The 12,057-nt window shown below is 38.1% G+C and overlaps 1 protein-coding gene across 1 annotated transcript in view; it reads right to left on the bottom strand.

Annotated features, from left to right (window-relative positions):
• The window catches only part of exoc4 (exocyst complex component 4), a 198,521-nt gene that overhangs the window by 45,167 nt on the left and 141,297 nt on the right, over positions 1-12,057 (bottom strand). Inside the window, exon 11 of the mRNA XM_065289682.2 lies at positions 11,808-12,027. Coding sequence (XP_065145754.1) covers positions 11,808-12,027 — 220 coding nt within the window. The remainder of the gene's footprint in view (positions 1-11,807; positions 12,028-12,057) is intronic.

Raw genomic sequence — 12,057 nt, 5'->3', positions numbered from 1 at the left:
AAAAAAAATTCTTACCCTGTTGTCAAATTTTTTTACCCTTTTTTTTTTGCTGTTTTATGCATAAATTCACTTACATTTTATTTTTTTTGTCTAAAAACTAGACTTATTTTCTTAGGTCATTTAGAAGATTGCATATACTGCAAAAAAGTACTTTCTTACTTAGTATTATTTTAAGTACAAATATCTATAAATGTTAAAATAAAAATGCATTTTCTTTGCTCTTGATGAGCAAAATGACACAAGAAAGTCACAAAAATAGACAATTTAGTGAATTTGTGCATAAAACAAGCTAAAATCTGGAACTTTTTTCTTAAACACTTTATTCAAGAAAATTTCAAGAAAAAATTTCTTACCCTATTGTCAATTTTGTTACCCTTTTTTTGCTGTTTTATGCATAAATGTACTTAAATTTTATATTTTTTTTGTCTAAAAACTAGACTTATTTTCTTAGGTCATTTAGAAGATTGCATACACTGCAAAAAAATACTTTCTTACTTCGTATTATTTTAAGTACAAATATCTATAAATGTTAAAATAAAAATGCATTTTCTTGATGAGCAAAATGACAAAAGAAAATAAGTCACAAAAATAGACAAAAAATATCAAGTGAATTTGTGCATAAAAAAGCAAAACATCTGGAACTTTTTTCTTAAACACTCGATTCAAGAAAAATTCAAGAAAATTTTTCTTACCCTATTGTTAATTTTTTACACTATTTTTTTTTTTTGCTGTTTATGCACAAATTCACTTTTGTCTAAAAAAAATTTTTGTCTAAAAACTAGACTTATTTTGTCATTTTGCTCATCAAGAAAATGCATCTTGATTTAAGAATTTTTTATATTTGTACTAAACACAAAACATACTAAGTAAGAAAGTAATTTATTTACAGTGTAGACAGATTTAAAAGTTTAATTTTAAAACAGCCTTTGTCAAAACTGAAATGTGGACAAAAAAATTATAATTATTATTGACAAACAATTTAACATTGTACGCATCTGGTAGATGCTTTTATCTAAGGTGATTTGCAGTACATTACGAAGTATACATTTCATCAGGACGTGTGTTGCATGGGATTCGAACCTATGACCTTTGCGCTGTTAACACAATGGCCTACCAAATGAGCTACAGGTAAAGGAACATATCTCATGATTTTATTTCACATTAAATTCTCATTAACAGTGATTTCAGGGATGAGTGTTATACAGCATCTCTACATCTGCTAGTGTCAGTATTAGGTCAGTGGATAAATAAACAGATCAACAAGCAGCTAATAAATGGGGTAAGTTGGTCAAGTGGTAACATTATCAGCCTGAACTTACAAGAATTCGTATGTAAGTTGGCTAATTCGTAAAAAAACGTACAATGATCATAAAAAGCAGTAATGAAACCCCACCACCAACCCCAACATCAAGCAAATTGTACGAATTAATGCGAAGTAGCCACCTCGTAAAATACGCAAGAACTGCCGTCAGATTGCATGACATTTTCTGTCTTAGCACAAACGGCTCTGGATTTAAATTTACACTGTAACTTTTGTTTTACTAGGGCTGTCTGTCAGTGCATGTACATCATTAACTGAAACCTGTTTGTTTGCATTTACTTTCTGCCATGGGAAAGGCAAGTGTGATAGGAAACATTGCATCTGTCACTTCCCACCGCTGCTGACAACAACAACGAAACATCAGCAAAACATTTAAAAAAAAACGCCCGCCAGTGCGGATCACCTCTCATTATAACGCATACAAATGTAACGACAGCTCCTGCTCGACAACAACTTCGATTATAGAAGATACTTCCCTGCTACAAACTATTTCGTAGAGTGGTGGCAATAAAACTACCCATAGCAAAAAATCGTCCATCTACGTGTAAGATGTCATTATAATTTGTCTCAACACTCATTGAGTCTGATGAGAAGCACAAGTCAAACACACACATGCATGCGAACCGATGTGTTCGAGCTGAACGTAAGCCTGTCGTCGCTTGTTTAGCGTGGTGTGTGAGTGACGAGTTCAAGCAGTGAAGCAAGCAGAGCGGCACTAAAGCGCCAAGACTGCACTTCCTGCCGTAAATCCGCTGGCAACTGGATTAAGTCTGTTTTATTAGGAGTGATTTAAATAAAGGTACATTGGCTCTCCGTCTCTGGGGAGAGCTGATTACTGAACAAATGAATACAAGCATGTTTAAATTCGAATTGAAATCCATATTCATCACGGCTGATGGTCAATCTTAGTGCGAGACGTGGGTGCCCATATGGGTTCAAAGGCGGCGCAATTGTGGGGGTGCAGCAACCACTTTTAGACCTCCTAACCAGGCTGGGCTTTAAGGTTGATTACTGTATGTTGGCTTGCATTAAAAACACATTTATGGTGAATGAAGCAGCGTATAGTCACAAAGCAGCTTATAATTCAAAATGTCTTAAGTGTGCATATTGTACATCTACAAAATTTCAGGGTTTATAAACTGTTGAATAGTGAGGATGAATGAAATTAAGAGAGCACCATGTGAGAAGATGAAAAAAATGTGAAAACTTGCAATGCAATTACCAAAAATGTGATTACAGTACAGAATATATATGATATAAACTGTTAGGGTCCTATCATACACCTGGCGCAATGTGCAATGCAAGTGTCTTTTGCTAGTTTCAACCCGGCGCAATTATAATTTTCACTTTTGGCACCACGTTATTTAAATAGCAAATGCATTTGTGCCCAATTTTGCGCCCATGGGCGTTCTGGTTTGAAAACGAGGTGTGTTCAGGCGCACTGTCGGCGCAGCTAAAGTCTGAAGTCAACGGCGCAATATAGTTTTTGTCATTTAATGAGCGTGTTCGAAATACAGGACGACAATGCGTGTTTGCTTATCATAGACATAGATGCACAGCAGAACACAACCCTTTTTATAATTTGAAAAATGAAAGGATTAAAACGATTATTATCGAGTCTCTTGGACATAAATGAGGACCGATTATGAGACGTAAATTGCATAAAGAGCTGATTCACCTGTAGCCTGGTAAGTAATTAAATGTTTTGCTTTAAAAAAATGCAAATATTGCATCTATTTTTTTACAAAAAAAATTAAATGCTAACCCACGGATTTATTGTATATGATGACTTTGTTCCTGTGGATATGATGAGATGAGATTTTTAAGTAATGCTTTAAAAAAAAAAAAAAAACTCATGCCGCTGTCCGAGTGCTGAAACGGCTCTCCGCACGTTTGTAAATTCTTTATCTTCTGTTTGTTACAAATAAAGTATTTTTAGAGTACAAACCTTTTCTTACATACTTGTAAATAGTTTTTTGATGATGTTTGATATCAATACATTTACAGCAATTAAAAGCCTGCTTTTTTACTTCCATGACTAAAAGAAATAAATATACTATAAATTGTAAATATAAAAAGAACAATATCGATACAAATGAAAACAACACAATTATTTAAAATTTAAACTTAAAACTGTGGTCTTCTTCCTCCGCTTGGTTTTTAGTTTACAAAGTCCGTCATCTAAATAGGGATTAGACATAGCGCAAGCGCAACTGGCTTTTAAAGGGGATGAGAGCTGAGACTCTCATTGGTTTATTGCACGTTACGCCCACAACACCCATTACTTATTACAAGAATAGGAACCACCCCTTTTGACCGTGCGTTTGGCGCACAAATTTTTTTCCCATCATTAAATTAGCAAAAGTGGATTTGGACACGCAAGACCATGCGCTTAGATCGTGAAAATAGGGCCCTTAACTCTTTCACCGCCAGCGTTTTTCAAAAAAGTTGCCAGCCAGCACCAGCGTTTTTCATGATTTTCACCAAAGTTTAATGCCTTCCAGAAAATGTTCTTCTTTAAATATATAAACATACAATATACCAAATGAAAGAACAGACCCTCTGCTTTCAAAAAAAAAAAAAAAACGGTTTCATCCTACCTTTAGTGGTTCTTTTGCAATCAGCTTTTGAATATGGGTAGGTTTCTGCAAAAACACCACATTTTGAGCAAAAAGCAGAGATAATTCCATTTTTGTGACGGACTTTTCATAGAGATCCCATTCAGAGCGATCTTTAAAACAGACACGGACATGCAGCCTCTTGCCATAGGGCAATACTTCCGGGTTTAAAAAGTTGCGGAAGGGCGGTATTGCGGAAAGACGGAAAATCTCGTCATTGGCGGGGAAAGAGTTAATGTTTATAATAGTTCTTAATGTGTTTGCAGGTAGTTCTGTAATGTTTTAAATAAAAAGCAAATAATTTCCTATAAATTATTTGCTTTTTTAATAAAAGTAAAAAACAATACTGAATAAATGTAATTGTTTAATATGTTTATTATGGTTTGTTCCAATAACTTAAAATGTGTTGAATGAGAAAGATACTGCTGCTGACTGTCAGACCACGTGATGTGTGTAATCATGTTTTGTGTGTCTACCAGACGACTATTGAAACGAAAGTCTCGCACAAAAAATTAAATATGTCACATCACCTACTTCGCGTTTGAAAATAGGGTGGATACATTTGATCAGTATGTGTGTTTCCTGGGAATCAAACGTATAACCTTGCGCTGCTAACACAACACCTGGTACTGTTTCTATAGATAACTTGGATTGTGTGTACAACCTTATACAGTACTGATGCACTGTCTTCACTTCAGCACTATCATACAGCTCAATATAACAAATCTTTTAGAAACGTAACAGCTTTAAATTTGATCTTCAATCGCATATGCACACATACCGAAATAAAGCCATATGGGATTAATGGCGCAGAGAAAAGGAACAAGCAGAAGGCAATGATATACTCATCATCATTATGGAACGGTTGTTTGCCTAAACACATATGCATTCACACACCCTGCAGAAACGCTCAGATGTAGTGGAAACATATGGAAATACATTAAAATGATTTAATGCAGACACTTTCTACAAAAGTATGATTGTCTTTGTAGGCATAAATCCAAAAAGTAAATTACCTGCTCTATGCCACTACTATAGGACCGGAAGCACATTTGGCTAAATCCCTTGTTTTACCTCCACAGGCAGGGATTATCTCAACTCCTGTGCACTTGTTAACTAAACTAAAACTAAATTTATGCTACAGATGCAGATAAATGCAGTATATTCTATAATACACCATTTCTCCCCACACCCCCAGTTCAACTACAGGCGGAGTCAAAGGTTAAGCCAGTGTTGGGGAATCTTCAGCATTTGGCCAGCAGGTTTATCCGGTGTACCTGAAGCCCAAAAGACTATATAGATAGATAGAGGCGGCAGAGGAGGTCCTGAAGGGAAAAGACTGTTGTGAGAGCCGTGGAAAAGGAAGGGGGGAACTGGATGTATGGGGCGACAGTGCCCTAAAGTGCATACTGCATCACTGTCAGCTGAGACTTGATAGATTTCATCAGCATCAGAGTCGAAAACACTGTGGTCTTGGATTGTAATAACATTCTATAATAAATCTAGTTCAGGTCTTGAGCTAGTGGACCAATAGTGCATGGGTCTTCAACAGGGTGCCCAGGGCCCCTTGGGGGTACATGGTGGTATTACTGGGGGTCTCCCAAATATTATTTGAATTCAATAAAAAAAAGAAATTAGACTTTAATAAAAAATGCATTAATAAACTAATAACACAGATGATTAAAAAACTTGATTGAAATGCATGTTCCCATATAATACTTTACTAAAATAAAGGTTCCTTAACTCTTTCACCGCCAGCGTTTTTAAAAAAAGTTGCCAGCCAGCGCCAGCGTTTTTCATGATTTTCACCAAAGTTTAATGCCTTCCAGAAAATGTTTTTCTTTAAATATATAAACATACAATATACCAAATGAAAGAACAGACCCTCTGCTTTCAAACAAAAAAAAACGTTTCATCCTACCTTTAGTGGTTCTTTTGCAATCAGCTTTTGAATATGGGTAGGTTTTTGCAAAAACACTATATTTTGAGCAAAAAGCAGAGATAATTCCATTTTTGTGACGGACTTTTCATAGAGATCCCATTCAGAGCGATCTTTAAAACAGACACGGACATGCAGCCACTTGCCATAGGGCAATACTTCCGGTTTTAAAAAGTTGCGGAAGGGCGCCACCTGGTGGATAATAGCGGTATTGCGGAAAGACGGAAAATCTCGTCATTGGCGGGGAAGCGTTTTCTCTTAATTGACGAGATATCTTGTCAATGGCGGGGAAAGAGTTAATATGTAGTTATTTAAAATGTAATTTTAAATGCAAATTTAAAAGTATGTTAACAGTATGTGTCTATGTATACAATTTTTTATATATATTTGTAATGTAACCATCATAACAAAAAATATAAATCCAGTTTTAATTTGATACATGTATTAGGGGCCCTTGGTCCTCCTATTTATCCAATAAGGAGTCCTTGGACTGAAAAAGGTTGAAGACCTCTGGTTTAGTGCAAACAAACCCAAAGTGGGCTCCAAACTAGCTTGATTAAATATTACTTCTTTCTGCAAAAATATGAATTAAACATATCAAGTTAAATCAATATTTCTCCAAACATGCACACTTTGAAGCCCAGATGGACGTTGTTGAGTGCTTTCATGACGACTATGCCATGTCAAAAACTGAAGCCTAATTGTTAACCCTTTTATGATGTACAGTTGTTTGAGATAAGTACATATTAACAGTAACTTTGAACTAATAAAAATAAAGAACGCTTCAAGACCGCCATTACCCACGATCAGGTTAAGGTAGCGTGCACACCAAAGCTTTTATGCCAACGGCCGGTGTATGTTTTTAATTGTTTTCAATGGAAGCGCAGCACTTTTCAGAAAAGCCAACAGCTGGCGGGTTTTGTCTGCAGTGTGCACCTAACTTTTGTGCTGGTGCACCTAAGAAAAAATGTTGGGCGCACCAGTGCAACCAGTGCAAAAAGTTAGTCTAGAAACTGCGCATCCTATGGTTTCTGTCAAAAGATCTTTCTTAAAAGTTACAGAATGCACCTTTAAATCAAGGTCAGAATACGACTCGTTTTGAAAAGTGCGTGACAAGATGTCATAGTAATGTGAAAGACTGCCTCTGCATGAGAATATTCACTCTTTTTTAAATAATTACAACATCCATTCCACATTCCAAACTTGAAACTGTATCATAATATCATACAGCGTGCACCCACTTGTCATTTTGAAACTACAGTATTTCTTAAACTGCTTTAGTTAGTTTAGTCTGTTTGTAATTTAAAATACTAATTGATTTGAAACGAGAATCACTGTACTAATGACTATTTTAATATTGTCAATCCTAATGTTGATATCCAATATAAATTCACTTTTAAACATCACTGCATGTATGCTCGGCCTAAACTCGAAAACAAGGAGCTCCTGCAGTCCCTGCCGATGTCTCCGAGAACTGAATTGTTCTTTGATTGGCCGTTATAGTTTCTGTGGTGACGAGGCGTCCTTAATAAACGCCCATGCCGTGTGTGTGTGCCAAGCGAGCTTCACTCCTCTAATGGAGCCGGCACAACAGGATGCCAATCAACAGATATAACCCGCACCACTACACACCCCCACACAACACAGACCCTACAAACAAAAAGGTCACTCTCATTAGTTCAACTCTAGATGGATGTGTAGGGCTGCGAGTGTGTGTTTTGACGGTGAATACAGTGTGATTAAAAAGGTCAGCTTCATTAGCAAAACGCTGGTGGCAGTCGAGATTGTGTTTCAGAAAGAGCTTTGACTGAATGGCAGGAAATCACGTTTATTAAAACACAGGCGGATAAAATGCAGACATGGCGATTCTTTATTTTAGTTATTTTTCAGATTTTAGAGTGATGGGACCATACGAGGTATCAATAAGGTATAGAGAGACAATCAAAGTGATACTACAGCCAATTATCAAAATTACGCCATGATTTACTCACCCTCAAGCAATCCGAGATGCATATGTTCATCATCTTTCAGACAGACAAACACATTTGGAGTTATTTTAGTAAATGTCCTTGCTCTTCCAAGCTTTATGATGGGAGAACACAGGGATCAGGAAACAACTTCTGACTTTAAAGCAGCACCAAAGAGTTTTTTTTTTACCTTAAAATAACGTTTCCAAAAAAGTTTCAGTGGTTCATCCACTCAAAACAGGGTGAATGGCACTTTCACATTCGCTTTGCAGCCCTCTATCGGCCAAAACCGCACTAAAGAAGTTTCCAACCGTCGAGTAGTGGTCCTGTAGTTCGAGTGAAAACTACAAAAACTTGCTTTACGGCAAACCTACAATCCAATCAGAGCCAGCTATGCTGCAGTATTTACGACAGTGCTAATGAACAATTACGCTTCTAACCTGTAGGGGGAGCAAAGAGCAATAACTCTTTAGTGTTGCTTTAAACCCCAAAAAGTACATTCAAAGGTCTTCTGAGAGAAATAAATGCAATTTTGCAAGAAAATGTTCAATATTACAAACTTCATAAACTGTAATAACTAGCTTCCGGTAACGGTGCCATCTTGGACTCACGCAAGAGTTTAGCATAGTGAGAGTTTGTTGCCATGGGTACATTGCTGGAAGCTAGTAATTATAGTTTATAAAGTTTAAAATATAGATGTTTTTCTTACAAAATTGCATCGATTTCCCACAAAATACCTTTATTAACCCCTTGGAGCCTTGGGGATTACTTCTCTGAAGGATGTATGCACTTTTTTGGCTTTAAAGTCAAAAGTTTTTTCTTTAAGAAAGCGAAACAGGATCAGGAGTGGTCATTAGCTTGCAGTCATAGTCATGGGTTCGATTCCATGCATATGGGCAAGATATATACCTTGAATGTATACTCCAGGTTTAAGCAACTTCAGATAAATAGCATCTGTCAAATGCGTAAATATACACTGTGTTTACACACAAGAGTACAGTCAAAAAACATAGTAAAAAAAGGTAATAATATGTAAAATGTAGGTAGAGAGAGGTACTAATTTGTACGTTTGAGGAACTAATAGGCAGGGCTCCCACACCTTATTTAACTTCAAATTCAAGGATGTTTCAAGGACTTTCCAGATCCAATACCCTCAAATTCAAGGACTAAATGTGGGGACACATTTCAAGTGAGAGCAAGGTTACATCGTGTTACCTATTAAGAGACATTGTTACAGTTCCCTTTCAAGGGAACTCGCGCTGCGTCACTGCGATTACATTTTGGGGACGCCTCCAGGGGTAAGTGCGTCTGAATGTGTATATCAAATTCAACCAATGGTGAGGCTTAACGACAAAGACAGGGTGATGCGGGAGCATTACAGGGATGCAGGAAGTATGGCAAAGGAGACGCAGCGTCTCGTTCCCTTCTCAGGGAACAACAGTTACATACGTAACCCGAGATGTTTTCATGTGTCAAACACAACTATGCAAAAAAGCATTTTGGTATGAATCAACATTTGCATACAGAAGATAGAAGCATTTAAAGTGAACAGTTTAGCACGTGTGCTTAAAAAGTCTAGAATTGTTATGATATTATCCTACACTACACAGGGAATAACATTGATTTTTTTTCCAGAAAACTTCTTGCATAAAATAGATTTAAGCACTTTCAATTAACTGTATCTATGTATGTATATTTTCAAGAACTTCCCAGGGCCTCTAATTCCCCCCTCCCAGATTCACAAACTTTCAAGGATTTCAAGGACCCGTGGGAACCCTGTGGTACCAATATGTACCTCTGAGGTACTATAATGACCTCTTTGAAAGGGTACATCCCCAGTGCCAGCTAGGGACCATTTTTGACCATGTTTTCTGACAGTGTGTGTGTGTGTGTGTGTGTGTGTGTGTGTGTGTGTGTGTGTGTGTGTGTGTGTGTGTCAAATTAGATATGGTGCCAACATTTCCATCGAATGTTAAAACACATGTTTAATAAAGGCAAAGGTGACACTGAAACAACTTAGGTGTGGACAAACAACAGATGCACCATAAACATACAATACTGTACGTCCTTCTTATCTCTTATGGTGAAGTGAAAGGGTGTTTGTGCATCAAAGTTAACACGGTCCCTAATAGCAAAGAGCAGTATATTTAATGTTGTGAAACTAAAAGACCACCCCCTCTTCAGCATGGATCAATGCTCCACTTCTCCCAGGTTGATTTCTCATCAAACACCTGCTGTATCATCCCAGCCGTGACACCTGGGATACACACACACATCCGATACTCTCTTCCCCTTTGTTATCATCTGCAGAACCACAGGAGAGCACTACTTTAAGGATCATTTGCCTCCTTCATTTGGTCTGCGATGGATCACAATGGCAACGGGCAATCTGGAGAGAAGCCACATTCAACTTTACAATGACTTTTCAATGGATGAATGCATGCCCATTCGGAGAAGACAATACAAGTCAGGGTTACTACTGACACAATAAAAAATGGTGATGGTGAAAAATATGAGGCTTTGTTAAATAAGGTGCACAGGTGTCTTAAAAACCCCTTTCAGAGGTGCACCTGGATGTTTCAAGTGCTATGCTAATGCAAGTGTATGAGAGCACAAATGACTTCCTGCTAACACAGCCCTCGGTGTAAGAGTTCATTAAACACTTAAATGAGAAACAACCTCTCTCCCTCTTTCTTTATCGCGTCTCTTCATCACGAAACAATGCGAAAGGCCAAGCCGGGACGTGCCACGCAAGCCGCTATAGGAGCAGAGCGGTGGCATCTTTGATTGAAAGTAATTAAAAAAGAAAAAAGCCCAAACAAAAAACATTTTATGGAGCTCCCGCTATCCAGAGAGATGCTCATTAGCCCAGCATGGTGATTAGCAAGATGCCGCAGTCCTCATTAAGGAGAAATCATAATCGTAAACAAATGGCTGGGAGCTTTTGGTGCTTTCCCCTTAGCAATGAACCGCTACTGTTTTCGGATCACGCGAATATACCCACACACGAACGCACAAGACGACAGGTCTCGGTTTAAAGAGAAAATGGCTCTCGGAGTCGCATAAAAGCTCTTATAAAGTCATCGCACTCAACCGAGTGCATTCTGGATGGCCCTCGTATAGTTTTAGAGACGGCATCTTACGAGGCTAATTGACCAGATCATGCATGAGTGCTGAAAGACATCGAAATAACTCAACTACATACATGCACAATTGCACAAACACACGCACTCATAAACAAACTGAAGTGCGCGGATATGTGAAGAGGATATACTGTATTGCATTTTGTAGTTAACGAAGGGATGTTTGACCGTTACCGATGGGGCTACGTGGGTACATAAAATGACAAAGGCTGAAAAACAATTGAATTTAACCCAAAGGGTCTCTATGTGGTGTGTGTGTACCCAGCAAATATTGGACAGTAGAAGAACAAAGAAAACAGTGAGACGAATCAAGCAAGTACAGTGGTCCCCACGGTAATAAAAAGGCACTTCCTGTGCCGGCAGGAAGTGTTCCTGGGAGAGATGGACAGCTGGCAGCCACGGTGTTATATAAGCTGCACTTAACTGCTGATTCTAGGTCAGCCAGGATCAAACACAATTTCAGCTCCAATTATGATGTAGGGTGATAGGGGGGTAGGTGGCCTTTATCGGCACTCTCGGGAGATTGAGGAGAAAAGACGGAAAGGGAAAAATATAACCTTCCCCCCAGTGTAATTCAGAGAGAAAGCTATACAGCAAACTAACAAATGGATAAATAAACAACTTTGAGGATCACCAAATAACCGCTTGGATACAAAGACGACTCCTGTTGCTATGAGATGCCTGACACAGGCATCAAATAGCTTTCATACTTAATGCCCAAAATCTGCAGATTGACTTTGAGTAGCGCATAAAGTCTGGGAATTTTATGGAAAGCGTAAAAAATTGGTGCCGTGTTGATATATAAAAGAAAATTCTTACTTGTAGAAGGGGTCTTTGAACCCCCAGGTTTTTCATGGTGTCAGCGTTGGCCAGGATCTTGAGTGGGTCGGAGACTTTGGTCACAGCCTCGATCTCCTTATTGGTCTCTGTGCGGACCTGGCTGAGGAACAGGTCGCTGATGTAGTAGGTGAGGAAGGTGCGAAGCTGACACTGTTTGGCCTGAGCCGGACCCATACTTGACTCAATCTCTTGAATGAACCTGAGGATACAGAGATCAAGGTTTGGGGAA

This window comes from Paramisgurnus dabryanus, chromosome 1 (assembly GCF_030506205.2).
Source record: "Paramisgurnus dabryanus chromosome 1, PD_genome_1.1, whole genome shotgun sequence".
Lineage (NCBI taxonomy): Eukaryota > Metazoa > Chordata > Actinopteri > Cypriniformes > Cobitidae > Paramisgurnus > Paramisgurnus dabryanus.
Note: the sequence above shows the minus strand (reverse complement) of the source record. Positions and strands in the feature narration are given on the sequence as shown.